This window comes from Miniopterus schreibersii, assembly GCF_964146895.1.
Source record: "Miniopterus schreibersii genome assembly, chromosome: 4".
NCBI classification, from domain to species: domain Eukaryota; kingdom Metazoa; phylum Chordata; class Mammalia; order Chiroptera; family Miniopteridae; genus Miniopterus; species Miniopterus schreibersii.
In genome coordinates this window covers 28,523,064-28,545,360 of record NC_138105.1, presented here as the reverse complement: position 1 = coordinate 28,545,360, position 22,297 = coordinate 28,523,064, and the positions used below count along the sequence as shown (strand labels likewise).

The following is a 22,297-nucleotide window of genomic DNA, read 5'->3' as shown; positions in this document are numbered from 1 at the left end:
TGACTGGGCACTATGGCTGCCATGGTTCCACTACCAGCAGCAGCCAGGCCAGGTCAGTACCTGTGTGCAGTGGACATGTAATTCTTTGTTGATGAAGCTAAAGGCAGGCAAAGGAAGGAGAAGGCCTGTGAATATATTTGCTCAATTATAAAACAATGGCATTCAGTTCTAACCCAGAGTATTTACAGTGGGTGATGGATACATACAGTTGTGAGGCTGTACAGTGGGAGGCGTGGACAGGGTGTTGGTGTGGCAGTGAGACCTGGCTGAGGGCAGGGATGGAAGACTTGCTGCCAGCATCTAAGTCCTCTGTTTCTCTGTCAGTTGATACCAAGTCAGTGGCAAATATAAACGAAGACAACAGGAATACGGAGGCCAGCATCTCCCTGCCCTTACGGTCAAGGAGCCAGCTGCCTAGTGCAGGTTGGTTCATCTCCCTTCTTGGCCCCTGCGGGGTGGCACTCAGGCAATTGCTCTGAAACGAACCACAATCCACTGAAGCCAACCACTCCTGTGAGACAGCAAGGCTCCTAGGTTTACATAAAGTTCCTTCCAGGCAGGAGTCAGAATATGATGCGTTTCCCATCTGCTGGGTTTTGCTCAATGGGACAGTAGGGACACTTCAGCCTGCAAAGGGAGGAGAACCAAGAAGGTCTGAGAGGCCGGCTAGCAGGAGACCAAGCCAAGAAGGAGCAGAGCACAGGGAACTTACTTTCCTCCATTAATGAGCTTGTTGAGTGCATCTCGGGAGATAACGTGGCCACAAATGAGTTTGATGGGAGGGTTGGAATCTGACGTCTGCTGGCGAAGGATGGGGCAGGCGAACACCGAGTGGTACCAGCACTTCATGCCTAGTTCAATCTCAATCTGGGGAGGCCGGCCAAGGAGTGAGTCCCACTTCCTGTCGTGGCTTGTCCCCAGTGCCTTCTGCCCACACCTCCCTCAGCCAGGGCTCACCGGTAACTCGTCCTTGTGACTCCAGACCCCTGTGCACTGCCTCTGCTCAATTACAGCTTTGATGTTCATCAGCACGGGCAGAGCCACACAGCCAGAGGCAAAGCTGCAGAACAAAGATAGGGGGCTAGAGTGGCCAGACCAAGACCCCAGCAGACAGACCAAAGGACCAGCACACTTATCAGCAAGGGGCTCAGGTCAGGGTTCTAAAGTGGCACATGGTCAAATTGGTCCTTGAGAATCTCTCAGATTGCTCATAAAGTGCCACATATGTAGTTAACGTGTATACAACTCTCTAGAGTCATTCTAATGCACCCCAAAACTTGAGAGCCTACAAGAGAGACAAAAGGAAGACCCAGGAGGCAGGTAGCTGCTCATCCAAACCACTCAAAAACCCTTGGTGTGATGGGGATAGTGACCAGTTTGAAAGGCCCCAGTCTGCCTGTCTGCCCCACTCTGCTATCATAATGCACCTCTATAACTGGTTATCAACTGGGGCACTTGGAAATGGGGGACAGATTCAGACCTCACCATGATCGGGGTGGGAGTGGGAGCCAACTGGATGGAGCCTTGGGTGCTAAATATCTACAATGTGGAGGGCTGTCATCCTGTCAGAGGTACAGATAGTGTCCCTGCCAGGAAATACTGTCCTATAACCGGAGTCTACCACGTGGTGTGGAGCATGAGATTCCACAACCAGTCTAAGTAAATATACTGTGACACTATCCACTACGGTGCAGTGAGTGGCTCTGGGGTCAGGTTCATGTGCCCTTCAAGTTCATTTACATCTTGAGCCTCTGTTTTCTCTTCTGTGAAGTGAAGATGATAATAATGCCACTAACTCCTAGGTTACTGTGGAGTCATGAGAAGAGAATTACCATCCAGGAGACTTCCAAGTGAAAACTCTCAAAACCTGGAACTCAGCCACTCACATCTCCCAGAGAGGAAGTGGTGTTTGACAGATGAGGCTGAGAGAAGGCCGGGTGCAGAGGGTCTTGTGATAATCCAGCAGTGAGGTACAGGCAAGATGGGGACCTAATTCAAGAGATTTTACAAAATAGGAACCCTGACCCTGCCACTAGCTTCATGGTGACCTGGGGCCATAACTCTTCCTAATCTCAGTTTCTCTAATTGTGGACACAGGTAATTCCTATCTGGAAGGACTTAGAGAACCAGTTTAAGTCTGTCCCTGGCACAAGGCACAGCCTCGGCAAATTGTTTTCCTTGAAATCCAACCACTCAAGCTGCCCTGTCCGCAGGGCTGGCTGTACCTGACGCTGAGGGGCGACTCCACAGAAAGCCCCAGCAGGGAACAAGCATCGCGGGTAAAGGTCTCACAGATCTCTGCCCAGTGGCTGTTGTCCAGGAGGTGGCAGTAGGGCGACTTCTCCAAGCCTAGCCGCAGGTACACCAGACTGCCCATCATCACCTGGATCTCTACAAGGCAACCAGGCACAGCTCAGCGTGTGCAGGGGCCCAGGAGGCAGCCTCTCCTCAGGGCTTGGCACCCAGCCCCTGGGACAGTAGGGCTGCGGACAATGATGGGGAGTAAGCTGAGCACCAAGGCTCTGGGGCACCTGGCCTGGCCAGACAAGGAATGTCCTCAGGCAAAACTTGTTTTCCCTAAAATACAGTGGAGCTGTTTATGTGGGACAAGGACAGGCACCACCCTGCGCATCAGGAAGGAGGGGTCCTAGTTCTATTTTCATCCTTCAACTGCATCAGGGAATCTCAGGGTGGCACTCATGACTGTTTTAGAACACTAGCTAATATCCCTTTTTGAAAAATTTTCAGGAAGTATCAAGCTAAAATTTAATAATACTGACTGGTTTTCATGATGTTTATCTCTCAATAAAAGTGAAATAATAAATACGAAGGGATCTAAAGAAAAAAGTTATTAGCTCTGCCCTAGCCTAGTTTGGCTCAGTGGTTAGAGCATCAGCCCATGGACTGAAGGGTCTCGGGTTCGATTCCAGTCAAGGGCACATACCTCAGTTGCAGGCTCGATCCCTAGTCGGGGCGCGTGTGGGAGGCAACCGGTGTGTCTCTTTCACATTGATGTTTCTCTCTCTCTCCCCCTTCCACTCTCTGAAAAGCAATGGAAAAAATATCCTTGGATGAGGATTAAAAAAAATTTTTTTAAGTTACTAGCCCTGGCCAGCATGGCTTGGTGGTTAGAGCATCGGCCCATGCACTGAAGGGTCTTGGGTTCGATTTCCAGTTAAGGGCACATACCTGGGTTTGCAGGTTCAGTCCCCAGCCCCAGTCAAAGTGTGTGCAGGAGGCAACCAATCGATGTGTCTCTCTCACATCCAGGTTACTCTGTTTCTCTCTCTCACTCTCTCTCTCCCCCTTCCTTCCTTTCTCCTTCCTTCCCTCCTCCCACTCTTCCACTTGCTCTAAAAATCAATGGAAAAAATATCCTTGAGTGAGGATTAACAAAACAAAACAAAACAAAAAAGATTTACTAGCAGTAGGGTGGTTACTGATGGTGAACATCTGGAAGATTAGACAAACGACTGAGGTTTGGAAATCCACGTGTGAAGGAAGGGGGCTCAGGAAGGAAACTGCAGAGGAGGTGTGAAGCAGAGCAGCATGAGGGCAGGCATGTCATGGCACACACAAGCCCAGTACGCTTTGCGTGTGGGTATGGCACACAGCTGGTGACGGGGACTGGAGGTGGTTCTGAGATGAAGCTCGAAGTGTGTGACAGAAACGGTGGAAGAAAAGCCTTGAATTTGGAGTTCGCCTTGGAGACAATGAAGGAGGGGTCAGAGTTCTCAGGCTGGGAGCAGCAACCTGGTAATATGCTGACATCTGCCAGAGCCCAGCAGTATCCACCCTGGGCACTTACCCCTCTGGTGCAGCCGAGCAAAGGGCTGGAAGTGCCTGGCATAGCTGAGGGCCTCCAGCTGCCTGTTGGGGCCACCAGCCAGGAGGTGAATAAAGTGCAGTCGGTGCAGCTTGAACTCCAGGGAGCTGTTGAGCTCGAGCAGACGCTGTCTGTGGGAGATGGCCCATCTGGGAAGAAAGGGGCCAGTCGAGTATGGAGCTGGTGAGGCAAAAGAAGGAGCCCCAGGGGAACTGAGACAGAGAGGTGGAATCCAAAAGCCTATGTGAGGTCACAAGACAGAGCTGGAGGTATGTCAAGTACACTGAGTGAAGACACAGACAAGCCCTGTTCCTTGATGGCCCACTCCACAGCCCACTTACTCCAAGGCCGGTTCCAGGTCATGTTTGTGCAGAGCTTCCAGTATTCGATTCAACTCCAGGAAAGGCTGTTTGAAATCCAAGTCCACATTCAGAGTAGATTCCTATGGGGAGAGCATGATCCCATCACTGGAGGACAGTGTTTCCAAAATTCTCTGCTTTAATAAGATCTCATCTGCCAAAGACAGGCTGGAGAGAGCCAAGGTCTACATGAGGAGCTGTGGTCTCCTGCCAGCCACCTGGCCCCTTATACCCATTTCAGTTCTGGGAGGCTGAGTGCCACACACTGGCCTCCCACAGGACAGACCACAATTTCACCCAAGGTAATGGAGACAGTTCCCCCCACCCACCCCAGTCCCTATGTGTGAGTAGCATGGTGAGAAATTACTCTTTTTCAATCCTCTTATTTTAAGAGAAGGAATACTTTTACAGCCAGTGTGCTTAACACCTAACAGTGCTACTCTGTCATTTTACTAATCTCCCCCTGCCCTTTTTTTTTCAATCCTCACCCGAGGATATTTTTTCCATTGCTTTTCATAGACAGTGGAAGGGAGAGAGATAGAAACATCGATGTGAAAGAGACACATTGATTGGTTGCCTCCCGCACATGCCCAGACCGGGGCCAGAAATGGAGCCTACGATCAAGGTAGGTGCCCTTGACCGGCATCGAACCTGACACCCTTCAGTCTGGGGGGAGCCAATGCTCTAACCACTGAGCCAGACTGGCTAGAGCACTAATCTCCCTTTTTTAAGAAGGGAATATCAGGCCTTGACTCAGAACCATGTGTGGCAACCAACTCTAGCTAGAAATTAATGATTTCACTTTTCACCATATCCATTTTTAATTTTTTTATTTATCGATTGATTTTAGAGAGAGAGAGGGAGGGAAAGGGAGAGGGAGAGAGGGAGAGAGGGAGAGAGAGGGAGAGAGGGGGGGAGAGAGAGAGAGAGAGAGAGAGAGAGAGAGAGAGAGAGAGAGAGATATCAATTTGTTGTTCCACTTATTTATGCATTCATTGCTTGATTCTTGTATGTGCCCTGACTGGGGATCAAACCTGCAACCTTGATGTATCGGGACGACACTCTAACCAACTAAGCTACCTGGCCAGGGCTTACTATACCTATTTTTAGAGCTACCTTCTATTTGTGGCAGGAGGCCTCATTTCCTTTCTAAAATAAATTTATTTCAATATTAACAGGAATGTAATATAAAGAAAACTACTGAGTAGAAAGCAGAGCAGGCAGGTACCAGCACCTTCCCCACCAGGCCATTACCTGGCACAGCTCCTCGGCCACGCTGAGCATGCCCTCCTGGTACAGATGCTCCACGATGGCCATCTGCAGGATCTGCTGCTGCTTCTCCCGAGAGTCCCACACTGCATCGGAGACTACACCGCAAATCTCAGAGTCAAAGTTCTGACGAGGATGAGAGACAGGGCCCTGTGACTCGGCACTCACACTCCCCACACCTGCTTTCCTGATGAGCCCTGGGACACATCAACTCCAGATATCCCCGTCCCCAGTCCAGGGTGCCCACATGCTCACCCTGTCAATGGCCTTGCCCACTCGGGAGACACTGCTGTGAATGTCCTTGTGGTCCGAAGCCAGTTTCTGCACAGTGTCTTTGATCTTCTGACAGCACTGGGACATCACCAAGGAGAGGGTGGCTGAGAGAGGGGTCCCCTGGAAGGCTGCAGAGAAACACTGGAGGTGAGTCAGGACACAGAAGCAGAACTTGTCCCCGCTTCCTCTATCCTCAGGGGCCCAGGAGGCAGCCCTGAACTCCAAAGTGAAAGACACAGCTTGTGTTTCAGGACCTGTCAATTTTAAACTGCATGACTTGAAACTGGCCAGTTCATCTCTCAAAGTCTTCATTTCCTCATCTATAAAATGGGGGTGATAACACCAGCCTTGCAGGTTGCTGTGAATTGAAGATGATTGGGCACTTACTATGGGTAAGTACTTTATTTCGGCTAATTTAATCCTCACCACCATGCTGTGCAGTGGGCACTCTTAGTGTCCTGTTCTATAGCTGAGGAAGCTGAGGCAGTAATTTGTGACACAGCAGTGATAGACCTAAAAGTCTGTGCTCCTCACCACCACACTGATGGCTCTTTATTATCTTGAGTAAGATACCATGTGTGAGAAGGCTTTGAACCATAAAATACTGTCCCCACGTTAATGCCTCTTATCAACTCAGAGGACACCAGGTGAGCCAGGGGCTGCCAGGGAAGCTCAGGGATTTCTGGCTCAGGCCTCCACCTCTAAGTGGCCAGGTTGGGGCCAGACCAACCACCAAGAGCAGGTGGGACTTGGAGAAGAGGGCAGACAGGGCATTGGACCCTTCTTCTGGCCCAACATCTACGCCACTTCTCTAGATGCATCACCTCGGTTCAGGGAAGGGAATGTGACCCAAGAGGGCCAGAGAGACTCTCAACTCCAAGACCAGAAGCTCTGGAAGAGAGATGCATTCTGCCAAGCTGCTGAACAAACAAAATGTGAAGAGGAGCTATTGGAGCACCGTGAGCACCTTGGGGGAGCAGGCTCTGAGAATAAAGCCAGTGAGAGATCTCATGGGATCCAGCCAGGCCTGGATCCTTCAGTTACCTGAGCCCATAAATCCAGCTCCCCTTGGTTTGTATGTATGTTTGTTTACACTAGTCTGAGCTGGGTTTGTCCTTATATGTGAATGAATCCTGAAAAATACAAAAAGGAGTTGGTGGTTGGGCCACCCATCTACCCCAGGAAGACAGGGCAGAACCATACTCCACTGCCAGCATCAGCACTGCCCTCCCAAAGCCCAGCTTGCCACTCTTTTCTCCCATTTTGCTCCCTCCAGGTCACAGAGAGCCACACTGCACATTCTCTAGCCACATCCCCTTTAGGACAAAGCAACACTCTTAGGAAACCAAAGTCTTTTTAACCTGGAATCCTCAATCTCCAACTGTTAGCCCTGACAAATCCCCATCTGAGAAGATACCCTCTCCCTGTGAACACACTGCAGCCACAGCCACCTGTTAACCAAGAGCACAGTGTAAATGAGCTTCAGGCCAGCAAGAGAAAAGCGTTTCTTCCATACAGTTAAGAGATGCCATCAAAAGCATGGCACAACTTCCCTGTGGCTCAGTTTGTTGGAACATCATCCTGTGCACCAAAAGATGGCAGGTTCAATTCCTGGTCAGGGCACATACCCAGGTTGTGGATTAGATCCCCAGTAGGGGCATGTGCGGGAGGCAACCAGTCAATCTCTTTCTTTCTCCCTTCTTCGCTCTGAAATCAATTAAAAAAAAAAAAAGCATGGCACAACCACATAATGGTAAGAGAATGAGGCAGAATTCTGTGTACTGATATAGAACACTCTCCAAGCAGACTGTGTAGGGGAAAGAGCAAGGTGCAGAGAAGTATGTGCTTTATGGTCCGTGTGTGTGAAAAAAAGGAGGGGGAATAAACAATTCCACATCACATCTACGTGTGCACACAGATGCTGCCAGAAGGGCACCTGAAAAACAGACTGGGGTGACTTTTGGGAATAGGCACACAGAAATTGGGAATCAGGTAAAAGGGAGACTCACTTTTCACTCTCAGCCTCTTTTTTTTTTTTTTTTTTTTTCAATTCTTACCAGCGAATTTTTCCATTTGCTTTTCAGAGAGAGTGGAAGGGAAAGAGAGAAACATTGATGTGAAAGAGACACATCAATTGGCTGCCTCCTGCATGCATCCCTAACTGGGGCCAGGGATAGAGCCTGCAACTGAGGTACATGCCCTTGACTGGAATCAAACCCGAGACCCTTCAGTCTGAGGGCTGACGCTCTAACTACTGAGCAAACTGGCTAGGGCCACTCTCAGTCTTTTTGACCTCAAACTCTTTTCCAGGAGCATGCATTCTTTTTTTTTTTTTTTTTAATATATCTTTATTGATTTCAGAGAGAGGAAGGGAGAGGGAGAGAGAGAGAAACATCAAAGATGAGAAAGTCATTGATTAGCTGCCTTCTGCATGCTCCCCACTAGGGATCAAGCCTGCAACCCAAGTATGTGCCCTGACAGGGAATTGAACTGCAACCTCCTGGATCATAGGTTAATGTTCAACTGCTGAGCCACATCGGTTGGGCCAGGTGCATGCATTCTTTTAAGAAATAAAAATAAAAGGGAAACAGACTCTACTTTGTAGATTTGTTTTTCTCAGTGGTACTAGGCATAGCAATTCTGAAAGTACTTTCTATGTATTGTAGAAATTGAGCAGATGACAAATGTATCGGGCCCCGCCGGAGTGGCTCAGTGGTTGAATGTCGACCTATGAACCAGGAGGTCACGTTTCAATTCCCAGTCACGTCACATGTAAGGGGCAGACAGGAGGCAGCCAATCAATGACTCTCCCTAATCACTGATGTTTCTATCTCTTTCTTCCTCTCCATTCCTCTCTCTGAAATCAATAAAAATATTAAAGAAAGAAATGTATCACCAGTCAGGCTTCTCACTGTTGGAGAAGAGAGGTACAGCTATGGATGGGGGAAGTCTGGGAAGAACCCTGTGATACTGGATTGGAATCGGAAGCATCATTATAAATGCACTGTCTGTAATATACCAAAATGGATAGATGGATAGGAAGGAAAGGAAGGAAAGAGGAACAAAGGAAGGAAGGGATAAAGATCCATTTGCTAAAAGAACCTAAAAACACTGACACCTCAGTAACAACTTAAAACATGATTTCCAAATACCATTTCCCACCAAAAGAACCAGGGCTACTTGCAAAAATTACTGATTGCAGGGAATATCTTACTATGCCAGAAAATAAGGGAGTGCTGAAAAAAAAACCCACAAATAATAAATAAAAATGATAGACCACATCAAAAAGGACACAGGAGGAGAAAGAATAGTGCTGAGACAACTGAACATTCACGTGCAGAAGAATGAAGTTGTTCGATCTTCCACCATACACAAAAATTAACTCAAAATGGATCAAAGAGCAAGTTTAAGAGCTCAAACTACAAAACTCTTACACAAAACAGAGGTGTAAGTAAATCTTCATGATGATGGTTTCTTAGATATGACAATAAAAGCATCAATAAAAAGAAAAAATAAAGTGAATATCAATATTAAAAACTTTTGTGCTTCAAACGACACTATCAAGAAGGTGAAAACATAACGCATATGATAAAATATATTAGCAAATCTATGACTAGTAAGGGTCTAGTATCAAGAATATATAAAGAACTCTTACAACTCGACAATAAGAAGACAAATAACCCAATTAAAATATGGGCAAAAGCCCAGCCAGCATGGCTGAGTGGTTGAGCATTGACCTATGAACCAGGAGATCAGGGTTCAATTCCCAGCCAGGGCATATGACCTGGTTGCGAGCTCAATCCCCAGTAGGGGGTGTGCAGAAGGCAGCCAATGAATGACTCTCATCACTGATGTTTCTGTCTCTCTCCCTTTCCCTTCTCTCTGAAATCAATAAAAACATATTTTAAAAATATATATGGACAAAAGATTTAAATAGGCATATCTCCAAAATATATATATAAATAGCCCACAAGCACATGGAAAGATGCTCTATGTCATTAGTCATTAGAAAAATGCAAAGCAAAACCACAGTAAGATATGTCTTCATACCTGCTAGGATGGCTATAATCGAAAAGATAAGAATTGGTGAGGGTGTGGAGAAATTGTAATCCTCAAACATTGCTGGAAGGAATGTAAAATGTTGCAGCTTGGCCCTGGCCAGTAGTTCAGTTGGTTAGAGCATCGTCCCAACATGGGTTCAATCCCCAGTCTGGGAACATACAAGAATCAACCAAGAATGCATAAATAAGCGAAACAATAAATTGATGTCTCTGTCTCTGTCTCTGTCTCTGTCTCTCTCTCTCTCTCTCAAATCAATCAATAACATTGTTTTAAAAAGTTGCAGCTTTGCTGGCCAGGTGGCTCAATTCATTGGAGCGTCATCCCGTGCATCCAAGTGTTTCAGAATCCATCCTGGTCAGGGCACATACCTGTTTCAGGTTTGATCTCCAGTGTTTCACCCTCTCTCTCCCTTCACCTCTCTCTAAAATCAATAAAAACATATCCTTGGGTGAGGATCTTTTTTTAATTAAAATATTGCAGCTACTGTTTGGAAAACAGTTTGCCAATTCCTCAAAAAGTTAAACAGGGGTTTACAAGGCTGAGAGAGTTGAGGGTGCCAGTACTAACTGCTGCTTTTAGCCTGCAAGATGCTGGGTGTGGAGGTCGCAAGCCCTGCCCTTCTGAGACGCAGAAGCCGCTAAAGCCCTGCTGTGCCTGCCTGGTGACCAAGAAGGTGAACAAGCACTTGAGAAAGTGAAAGAGCACTGCGGACAACTAATTGAGGCCCACAAGGAGTGCATGAGAGTCCTGGGATTTAAGCTATGAAATGATGGTCTACTCTGTGAATGAATAATTCCTAAAGAATGAAAATGATTTAATAATTTGGGGAGTTCTTTAATGAACTTTGATAAATGGAAAAAGTATTTATAATTTTTTTTGAAGGAAAATAAAAGTTTAACAGCTACCATATGACCCAGCACAGAAAAATAATAATAAAGTAGTAATTCACGCTACAACAGGGATGAACCCTGAAAACATTATGCTAAGTGAAATAAAACAAAATGCCACATATTGTGCGCTTCCATTTATATGATATAGTTAAATCCATAGAAAGTAGATTAGTGGTTGCCAGGAGTTAGGGGAGAGGGAGGGATGGAGGAGTTACTGTCTCTTTTTGAGGTGACAAAAATATTCTGAAATTACATGGTGGTAATGATTATACAACTCTGTAAATACACTAAAAACCACTGAATTGTACATTTTAAAAGGGCATTTTTTAATGTGAATCATAGCTTAATTTTTAAAAAAAGACATAGGAACTAGGGGCTACCTCTGGTTAAATCTAACACAATTTGAGCATCAAAATGTGTAACAATAGTAATGGATTATAACCCATTGAATACAATAAGAAGTTCTGAGTGAGAACTAATAATAAATAAATACATATATAAATAAGGGAGAAAGGAAAGTTTCTTCGTTATAGTTGAATGCCAAGTAATAAATATATAAGGAATGATAAAGCAGGAGAAGTCACCCTGTCACCAAGTAGCCTTGGGGTCTCCTAGGCCCATAGGGAGGCAGGAATGGGGGTCTGATGATGGAATTGGAGTGGGGGGGGGTTGGTCACCCACCTGCACTAGCCAGCTCAGTCCGAAGCTGGCCCACGTAGTGCAGCAGCTCCTCCAGGCTCTGCTCGCAGTGCTGCCCATAGGTCAGGAACTTCTGTAGGACCTTGTCCACCTCTCTCTCCACGCTTTCACACTGCTCCATGGTGGCCTCTGCCTGGGGGCAGGAGGAGGGTCCACTGTGTCAGGTCCCACCTGGTCGACACAGTGGGAAGGGCTCCCAGACTCCCCTCACCACACCCATGTTATATATCAATGCTCAAAAATGCCCAGCTTAACATATCTGTCCACAGCTCCATCACCCCTAGCCAGGGTGCCCAGTGGAGGGTGCAGGCAGGCGTGATGACAGGGCTTTTTTGAATCATGGTGAGAAAACTATTTTCAACTCTTTTCACTCTATAATCTTTGCTCATCTCTTTTTAATCAGAAGAGAGAGCAGGTCTTGCAGAGCCCTCAGCTGGTGATACTAGCTAGAAATCAATATGTACACTGCCTACTGTTGTATTTCATGTATTTTCATATATTCATTATGGCCACATTCTGTTCAGATAGTGGACTTCGTTTTTTATGTACTATAGTGATAGAAGTCATGAAGAGAGTCCTTGAAAGGCTGGTATTTGGAAACACAGCCTAAGGAACAACTGCCAATCCCATAGGCCCAATGGGACTTGCCCATCACCCAGCCTGTCTCCCCTGCTGCTCACCCACAGACAGGCAGCCAGAACCCTTACTTCCTCACAGCTCTGAGTCCTGGTTCCTGCTGGTTCCTCTCCTTGGGATGCCCTCCATTACCCATCACCTCCGTGACTGCTTGAGAAGCTGCCGCATCCTTCCCAAGGCAGCTCAGAGTTTACCTCCCTGGCTCCTACCTGGCCCCCTCCGATTTCAGGTTTTTTTTAAGTACTTTTTTTTTTTTAAATCCTCACCTGAGGATATTTTTTCCATTGCTTTTCAGAGAGTGGAAGGGAGAGAGAGAGAGAAACATCCATGTGAGAGACACATTGATTGGTTGCCCCCCGCACGCACCCTGATTGGGGCCAGGGATTGAGCCTGCAACCGAGGTACATGCCTTGGCCGACACTCTAACCACTGAGCCAAACCAGGTAGGGCCCTTTTAACTATTTTTAAGTGTCACAGAGTACATTGTTGTTCAACCATCACCACTATCTATCCCCAGAACTTTGTCATCTCCCCAAACAGAAGCTATGCCCCATCAAACACTTGATGTTTGGTGAAACAAAATTGTCCCTTCACATCTACACTGTCATCGGGCAGGTTTGGGAGATTGATAGGCCTTGTACCCACCTGGTTGGTGTCTGGTGTGACTCAAGTGGCCCATGATGTTTTTCTTTTTAACCCAGGCCAGGAAAGCTTCTCCACATATAATGAGGACTCACTCAATGAGGACTCCATTTGCCTCTTCTATTTCAGTTTTCATCACTGGGTAATGATGGCTGAGGGTTGCCTCCTCCACAGACTGGAGTATCTCTTGTAACACAACCTTTCCTCTTCATTATACCATTAAAAGAATGCTGACTTTTCTTGTCCCACCTTTCCTACCACTGAGGTCCCCTTCCTAAGTCCCTTCCACTCTGAGCCACTGCTCCCCTTCATTTGAGAGCAGCCTTTAACACTGAACACATGGACAATCCTCAAATTGTTGGTGACAAGGTTCCCTCCATAGTCTTCCGTCCAAGGGACTAGAAATGAAAGGACACTCTCAAATGTTCAAATCTAGCCGGTTGTCCATTCTCTTAAAGAACAGTAGAGAGTAACAGCACAAGGAGAATCCTGTGCCCAAAGTGACCGTCAGGATTCTCCAGTTTCATCACTCTTTGACCATTCCTACCAGTACCATCAGACCTGGCATCATCTCAGTGCAGCCAGGGAACAAGCGATGGGAAAATGGCACCCAGAGCCTTGCGATGTGTTTATGCCATCTCTCCTTATAGTTGATGCTCATACTAATTTGTAATCATGGTGTCCAGAAGACATGCCCCCATCTTGATGCCTCCTTAGCAAATACAAGCATGCCTCAGAGATACTGTGGGTTGTTCCAGAAGGCTATAATAAAGCTGATATTGCAATAAAGCGAGTCACATGAATTTTTTGGATTCCTAGTGCATATAAAAGTTATGTTTACACTATACCATAGTGTGTTAAGTATGCAATAGCATAATCTCTAACACATCTTAATTAAAAATACTTTATTGCTAAAAAATGCTAACCATCATCTGAGCTTTCAGTGAATTGTAATCTTTTGCTGGTGGAAGGTTTTGCCTCGATATTGATGAAAATGCAACATTTGGAAGAGCAATAAAGTGAAGTACAATGAAACAAGGTGTGCCTGTACCCTATTATTGGGTATGAGCCATTATAGGCAAATTATAACAGGGGCTCTTGTCTTAAATAATATTAAAATAATAATTATTATTGTTATTAATAGTTAACATTTCATAGGGGCTTATTATGTTCCAGGCACTGTTCTAACAACTTTGCATGCATTAACTAATTAGTTAATTCTTGCAAAAACACTGAGGTAGGTACATTTGTTAGACCCACTTTACAGATGAGAAAATGAGATACCGAAAGATTAAATAAACTGCCCAAGGTCACCCAACTGGGAAGTGGAGAACCTGGGAATTAAAGCCGGGCAGTCTGGCTCCAGAGCCTGGAGCCCATCTGAAGCATTTTGCATCATTGCACTTTCTAGACCAGCTTAACAGGTCACCATCTCACCAGAAAATGGAAACAGCCAATATTTGTGGTTAGAATAAGTATACAGCAACAATTAATGATGGCAAGAAGCAGGAAACTAACCACAGAAGCTGTGAGGTGATCAACTGGGAAAAATGGCAGCACAAAAGAATGTTTGCCAAAAATGTCTAGAAACCAGAACCACAATTTACCAAAAATAAACACAATTCCTGAACAATCAGGACCTCAGCAAGGTCAAACAGTCTGGCCCTATCAGACACCAAGATACCAGCATTATCAAAGGGAAGCACAAGTCAGAATCTTGAAATTGTTTTAAAAAGCTGAGGAAGGAGCCCTGACTGGTGTGGCTCAGTTGGTTGTGTATTGTACGGTGCACCAAAGGGTTGTTGGTTAGCCTTGATCCCGGTGGTGTGGGTGTGCTGGGGGGGGGGGGCAGCTGATCTATGTTTCTCTCTCTCCCCCTCTCCCTTCTCTCTCTAAAAAAATAAATAAATATATTAAATTTTAAAAAAAGAGCTGATGAAGGCGATGAGTACAAGGATTTTCATCCCGGTACTGTGTGTTGTGACTGGTAGTGGGAGACAATCAGTTCACCAATGGGGGAACTGATAAGTCAAGGAAGTAAAATGTGGGGGATGCATCTATGAAAACTTAGCATTTAGAAACCATACTCCAGATATGCCCACAGCGACATCAATAAGATTTCAAACCATGGTACTGAGGGGGAAAAAATAAACAAAATGGACTCTAGGCAGAATACCATTTATGTAAATTAAAAATATATGCATACTGGTCCTAGCTGGTTTGGTTCAGTGGTTAGAGTGTCAGTCTGTGGATTGAAGGGTCCCAGGTAAGATTCCGGCCAAGGGCACATACCTTGGTTGCAGGCTCGATCCCTGGCCCCAGTTGGGGTATATGCAGGAGGCAACCAATTGATGTGTTTCTCTCACATCGATGTTTCTCTCTGTCTTTCTCTTTCTTCCCCTTCCACTCTTTCTGAAAAGCAATGGGAAAAAAATTTATATATATATACAGCCCAGCTGGTGTTGCTCAGTGGTTGAGCAACCAGGAGGTCTCAGGTTCAATTTTCAGTTGGGGCATGTGATGGTTTGTGGGCTCACTCCCCGTTGCAGGGTGTGCAGGAGACAGTAGATCAATGTTGATGTTTCTCTCTCATCGATGTTTCTCTCTCTCTCTTCCTCTCCCTCCTCTCTCTCTAAAATCAATAAAAATATATAAATAAGTAAATATATATATATATATATGCATACAGCCCTGGCCAGTGTGGCTCAGTGATTAGAGCATCGGCCCTTGTGCCGCAGGGTTACAGGTTCAAATTCCTGGCCCTGGTCAAGGCGCATTCGGGAAGCAAGCAATCATTGTCTCTCTCTCTCAATCTCTCTCTCTCCCTTCTCCCTCCCTTCCACTCACTCTGAAAATCAATGGGAAAAATATTCTTGGGTGAGAATTAACAAAATAAGTAAGTAAATAAATAAAATATATATGAATACAACCAAAGACACATGCAAATAAAGGGATATACCCTAAACACATCAGAGAGGTTTCCTATGGTGGGGGGAGAAGGAAGGAATGGGGATAAAAGGGAATACATACATAAATATAAAGGAGAAAAAGGCCCTGCATGGGCTAATTAAATGTACAATGAACTGAGAAAACTCAATAAAAAATTTAAAAATATGTAAATGAACTGTTCCATCTGAAAAGCTCAGGAGGCCCTACCCAGTTTTGCTCAGTGGTTAGGGCTTCGGCGCACAGACTGAAGGGTCTTAGGTTGGTTCTGGGCAAGGGCACATACCTTGGTTGCAGACTTGATTCCAGCCCCCGTCAGGGTGTGTGCAGGAGGCCACCAATCTATTTTAGTCTCCTTCACATCAATGTTTCTGTCTCACACGGGCGCTCTCTCTCTCTTCCTCTCTCTCCCTTCCACTCTCTGAAAATAAAAAAAATATATCCTCAGATGACACACCTGATAAAGGGTTAATATCCAAAATATATAAGGATCTCATACAACCTAACAAAAGGAAGACAAACAATCCAATTTAAAAATGGGCAAAGGACCTAACTAGACACTTCTCCAAAGAGGACATACAGATGACCAAGAGACATAAGAAAAACTGCCCAAAGACACTAATCATCAGAGATACAAATTAAAACCACAATGAAGTATCACTTCACACCTGTCAGAATGGCTGCCATCAACAAATCAGCAAACAGGAAGAAACAAGACAGCGGCATAGGTAACAGCTGCACCTGCTGCCTCCCGCAACCACATCAAAATTACAACTAAAATACAGAACCACCATCACTCAGAACCTCCTGAGATCTGGCTGAACAGAAGCCCTACAACCAGGGAACTGGAGAAACACTGAGACCAGTAGGCGGGGTGGAGACTCGGGCGGATTGGGGCTGAATCGGAGACGCGGCTTCGGCCCACACCCGGTGCCGCAGTTTAAACACAAGAGGACATCTCCTCCAGTGAGGTCCCAGAGGAGGGAGGGGTCCCAGCCCCACATCAGGCTCCCAGCCCAGTGCTCCAGGGCCCGGAAGAGAATTCCCCAGAACTTCGGGCTGTGAAACCAGCAGGGACTGTCTCTGAGGGTCGCGGAGGCTGCAGGAGCCCCAGGCAACCCCTCTTAAGGGCCCCGCATGAACTCACTCGGACCCCCTCCCTCTGATCCCAGCACCCGGCAGCAGCTTGAAAGGACCTCGGACACTCGGGAGGAACTAACCTGCCTAGAATCGGGGCGAAAGGTGGAGGGGCAGCTTTCTCCCAGGCAGAAGAGCTGGCAGAGGCCATTGCTCCTTTGGCGAGTCCTCCCTGCACACAGCCCGCAGGCAGGCACCATATTTGAATCGCCAGCACCTGACTCACACCTTTGGCCCCGCCCCGGTGATTCCTGGAGGCCCCGCCCCTCCCCACCTGCAGGCTCGTCCACACCATTTCCAGGGGCTTTTCTATGCAAGTGGCCTCTCCAGCCTTATGCTTAGGAATTTCCTAAAATCTCTCAAACAAGCAGCAGCTGGCCCCAGCGTGCCCCATACCTCTTGATAAGTGGCCCCAGGCCTGGCACTAGTGGCAGCCTGCATTGGTTCATAGCTTGGCCTCTCCTGGACAACACCAAGCCCAGCACAAGTAGCAGCCAACTACAGTTTGCTGTGTAGATCATGCTGGGTGGCCCTGGGCAAGTCACTGGCAGAGGCTGACTTTGCACCTCCCAGGAGGCCCCAGAGACAGTGCACCTGGTGGTCAGACTCGACCACACTGGATTACAACCCTACCACATCCACGAGTGACACCCAAGGGGCGCACTTGGTGAACACCAAAGCTCCACTGAAGTAAATCCTGCTCCATAGGGGTGTCTCCAGCACAGCAGCTCTGTGGGTGTAGTTTCAGCTGGTCCTCACAGCTGATTGATCTGGGGGTCAATTCCTCCCAGTGACGCCAACAGCAACTAAGGCGCAGCTACAACAGGACAGTGCACATAGCCCACACAGGGCAGCACCTAGAAGGCCCAGCTCAGGTGACTGGGGAGGGTGAGCCACTGGGCCCTACAGGACACCTACTACACAAAGCCACTCTACAAATTCCAGGAGACATAGCAGTTCTACCTAATACTTAGAAACAAACACCTGGAAGCAGCCAAAATGCTGAGGCAAAGAAACATGTCACAAAGGAAAGAACAGAAGAAATCTCTAAAAGAGGAACTAAATGAAATAGATCCAAGCAAGCTAACAGATACAGAGTTCAGAATTTTGTTTATAAAGATGTTTAAGCATATTATTAGGGAAATAAATGAGAAAATTGAAAACATAATAAAGTACCAACTTGAAATGAAGGCTGCACAAACTGAAATGAAGAATAATCTACAGGGATTCAACAATAGAGTAGAGGACACTGAGAATCAAATCAGCAATTTGGAACATGAGGAAACAAAAAACACCCAACCAGAAGAGCAAAAAGAAAAAAGAATCCAGAAATATGAAGATAGCATAAGGAGCCTCTGGGACAACTTCAAGAGGCCCAACATTCGTATTATTGGGGTGCCAGAAGGGGAACAAAGAGACCAAGAAATTGAAAACCTATTTGAAAAAATAATTACAGAAAACTTCCCCTACCTGGGGAAAGAAATAGACTCACAAGTCCAGGAAACATAGAGAGTCCCAAACAAGAGGAACCCAAAGAGGCTCACAGCAAGACACATCATAATTAAAATGCCAAAGGTTAAAGACAAAGAGAGAATCTTAAAAGCAGCAAGAGAAAAGCAGTTAGTTACCTACAAGGGAGCCCCCATACGAATGTCAGCTGATTTCTCAACAGAAACCTTGCAGGCCAGAAGGGAGTGGCAAGAAATATTCAAAGTGATGAAAAACATGGAACTACAACCAAGATTGCTCTACCCAGCAAAGCTATCATTTAGAATTGAAGGTCAGATAAAGAGCTTCACAGATAAGAAAAAGCTAAAGGAGTTCATCACCACCAGACCAGCACTACAGGAAAAGTTGAAAGGTCTTCTTTAAGAAGCTAATGAACAAAAGAATCTGACAAACTAAATAGAACTAGAGACATTGACGCATGTAACAGATGATCATATTTCAGAGGAAAGAGGGAAGGGGGGTGGAGGGTGGGAAGAGATTAACCAAAGAAGTTATATGCATATATACATAACCCATGGACACAGACAATAACGGGGTGAAGGCCTGGGGAGGGGGTCGGAGCCAAGTGGAGGGGGTAAATTGGGTGGGGAAAATGGGACACCTGTAATACTCTCAACAATAAAGAAAAAAAAATCAGCAAACAACAAGGGCTGGAGAGGATGTGGAGAAAGGGGAACCTAGTACACCGCTGGTGGGAATGCAGACTGGTGCAGCCACTATAGAAAACAGTATGGAATTTCCTCAAAAAATTAAAAATGGAACTGCCATTTGACCCAGTGATCCCACTTCTGGAAACAGCCCAACTGCCTATCAGTAGATGAGTGGATAAAAAAGCTGTCATACATTTATACCATGGAATACTATGCAGCTATAAAAAAGAAGGATCTCTTACCCTTTGGCACAGCATGGATGGACCTGGAGAGTATTATGCTAAGTGAAATAATCAGTCAGAGAAAGACAAGTACCACATGATCTCACTCATATGTGGAACATAATGAACAAAATAAACCTAGGAACAAAATAGATCCAGAGACATAGAAGCATGGAACAGACTGAAGGATCTCAGGGGGAAGGTAGGGGTGGGGGAGTGGGTGGGGAAAGATTAATCAAAGAATTTACATGCCTATATGCATAACCTATGGACACAGACATTGGTATGGGGAGGCCTGGGAGTGGGGTGGATGCTGGGTGGAGGGGATCAATGGGGGAAAAAAGGGGACATCTGTAATACTTTCAACAATAAAGATAAATGATATATCTATCTATCTATCTATCTATCTATCTATCTATCTATCATCTATCTATCTATATCTCCTCAGGTGAGAATTAAAAAAAAATCAATGAAAAGCTCAGGAGGCTAAAGCAGAAGGATAAATGAGTGTGTGTTTGTCTTTGATAAACTTTGTGATTAATCCAAAGGCATGACATGTCCATTGTCCCAAAACCTCCTTCCCAGGGTCTCACATGTACCAGGGTGATCTTACCAAAGCAACACATCAGATCCTGTCACCTCTTTACTCAACACTGCCATGGGTTGACATACAAGTCCTTTATCATTGTACATTTGTTTCCTTTGCACAAGCTGATCCTATGTCCATCACGCCCTCCCCACTTTTCTGCATGAACACAATCTGCAGCTTAATCATGTGCTACCCACAAAGCCCTCAATAAAATCTCCCTGTTTCCTTCTCTGTTTCACAAATGTCTGTGGAGGACATCCATACCACACATCTGAGTCCCCTTAAACTGTGAGATGCTCAGGCCTGGAGACCAGTCTCTCTCACCTTCTCTCCCCTCAGTGCCCAGCCCAGGGCCTGGTCCACAGTTGGTGCTCAGTGAACATTTGATGATTAAATGGTGCTTCCATTTCCTAACCTTTGGGGGTAGAGGGCCAAGTCAACCCTGTGGGGGTGGGCAGGAAGACACATGAGTGAAATATTAAACTCCCCCCAAGGCATGCATGGGGGTTTTATCCCAAGTCTTCAGCATCCTGAAAAAGGAGAACCCCTCCTGGGGTAAGGAGGAAGAAAGGAAGTTTGTGCAAGTCATAGAAAGGCCCTCTTTGCCTGACACAGAATTGGACAGCTTCCATTGACCCAACTCTTATACTTTTTTTTTTTAAATCCTCACCCTAGGATATTTTTTCCATTGATTTTCAGAGAGAGTGGAAAGGAGGGGGGGAGGGGGAAAGAAAGAGAGAGAGTGAAACATCAATGTGAGAGAGATACATCAATTAGTTGCCTCCTGCACTTGCCCTGACCAGGAGCGGGGATCAAATCTGCAACCCAGGTACGTGCCGTTGACCGGGAATCAAACCAGAAACCCTTCGGTTCTTGGGTCGGGACCCACACTCTAACCACTGAGCACGCCAGCCAGGATCCAACTCTTATACTTTTGTACCCCCACCTCTATCCATTCTCCACCCTACACACCCACCACTCCTCTGATTAAAACCCAGCAGATTGCCCGGCTGGCATGCTCAGTGGTTGAGCATTGACCTATGATCCAGGAGATCCCTGTTGGATTCCTGATCAGGGCATATGCCGGGTTTCAGGCTTTTCATCCCCAGCAGAGGGCGTGCAGGAGGCAGTCGATCAATGACTCTCATCACTGATGTTTCTATCTCTCTCCCTCTCTCTTCCTCTCTTTGAAATCAGTAATAAAAAAATAAAAACATTAAAAAAAAAAAACCAATAGATTCCTACTGTACTTAGAATAAAATCCATTCTTTTTATAGCCTACAAGACTCCCAACCACCTCTCCAACCTCCTCTCCCACCACTCTTCCCCTCACCATACTCCAACCACACTAGCCTTCTTTCTCTTCCTTGACTACATTCACTTTATTTCTGTATCAGGGCCTTTGCATTGGCTGTTGCCTCTGCCTCAAACACTCTTCTAGTTCTTCCATGGTTGGCTCCTTATTAGGGTCTCAATGCAAACTTCATCTCTTCAGAGATGCTCTGCTACACCACAGTATCCATTGCTGAGCCCTCTGCCCCACACCCACACTAGTCACTCTACCGTAACACCCTGTTCCTTTTCCTCCTTACAGATCTCTAGTTGAAGTTTCAATCTTCCTTTTGTCATGAACCAAAACCGAGGGGATGGAAAGGCCCACCATTTTCCCTGGAATACAGCTCCTACTGGGAGTTTCACCTGCATTAACGTAAATGACTGTCAAACTCCTATTCACCCTCCAGAATACCCTGCTCGAACGCCCTTTCTGGCCCCATCAGGTCGCGCTATGACGGGACGTCAGAGTTCGCGAGGTTCCCCCGGCAGAGGAGGTTCCTCGAGTGTCGTATATGAGTCTGTGGTACCCCAGTTCTCGGCCCGGGTCCCACGACTACGGAGTAAGTCAGTCCAAGAGCGGACTGGTGCGGCTTAGTCGGGGGCTTCGGGGAAGGCCCGAGGCCGGGAAGCGAGCGCCGTCCACCCTGCTCCTCCACCGCGCCTCGCTCTCGGCCCGCACCTCCTGGCGGGGGATCCCGGGGCTCTCACCTGGTCCTGCAGCCCCCGCCCTGGCTTCCGGCGCTGCTGTCATCGGAACCGGAAGCCGCAGCGGTTGCTCCACAGGTTCGGACTCGCCCACTCGCGGCTTCGGGGCGGGGTGGTTGTGCTGCGAGGCCGCGGTTTTCCGCCTGGGCACCGAGCCTCACCCTCCCGCGCGCCCAGAGTGGCGTCGCCCGCGGAAGCCGGCCCGCGGCCGGAAGCGCACGTCCGGCGGCCCGGCCCGCGCGGCGCCCCAGGCTGAGGCTGCGCCGCGACCCTCTGCGTCTGCGGGAAGGGCTCGGACCCGCCCGCTCGCTGGCCCGCGAGGCGTGGGGGGGGGGGGGGCTGGCGGGCCGGCTTCCCTACCGGGAAGAAGCGCCTGGGCCCTCCGGCCCCCACAGCTCGGTCCCAGCGTCCGGGGGGCTCAGAAGCCCTAAAGCAACCACTGTTCCGACTCGCTCCCCGCCCTCTGCCGCCATTCAAAGGAAAGACTACGGAACCGCAAGGGTCCGGCAGTTAGGCTCTCCCGCAATGGCTCCTTGATGCTCTTTCGAC

The 22,297-nt window shown here is 47.1% G+C and overlaps 1 protein-coding gene across 5 annotated transcripts; it reads right to left on the bottom strand.

Moving 5' to 3' along the window:
* Positions 1–114: 114 nt before the first annotated feature.
* On the bottom strand, positions 115–22,031 carry RMND5B (required for meiotic nuclear division 5 homolog B). 5 transcript variants are annotated; one of them, XM_081134402.1, is made up of 13 exons: positions 21,752–21,846; positions 20,033–20,150; positions 15,889–16,023; positions 14,949–15,068; positions 11,361–11,511; positions 5,710–5,855; positions 5,440–5,580; positions 4,168–4,268; positions 3,809–3,975; positions 2,226–2,391; positions 958–1,060; positions 713–867; positions 115–627 (listed from the first exon to the last, which is right to left on the bottom strand). In XM_081134402.1, exons 5-13 carry the CDS (start codon positions 11,497–11,499, stop codon positions 564–566), a joined length of 1,182 nt encoding a protein of 393 aa, XP_080990528.1. In that variant the 5' UTR covers positions 11,500–11,511; positions 14,949–15,068; positions 15,889–16,023; positions 20,033–20,150; positions 21,752–21,846; the 3' UTR covers positions 115–563. The 5 variants fall into 5 exon arrangements, with proteins under 5 accessions (XP_080990528.1, XP_080990525.1, XP_080990526.1 ...); XM_081134399.1 differs by lacking the exon at positions 14,949–15,068 and having other exon boundaries at positions 21,752–21,801; XM_081134400.1 differs by lacking the exon at positions 20,033–20,150 and having other exon boundaries at positions 21,752–21,795.
* Positions 22,032–22,297: the final 266 nt, after the last annotated feature.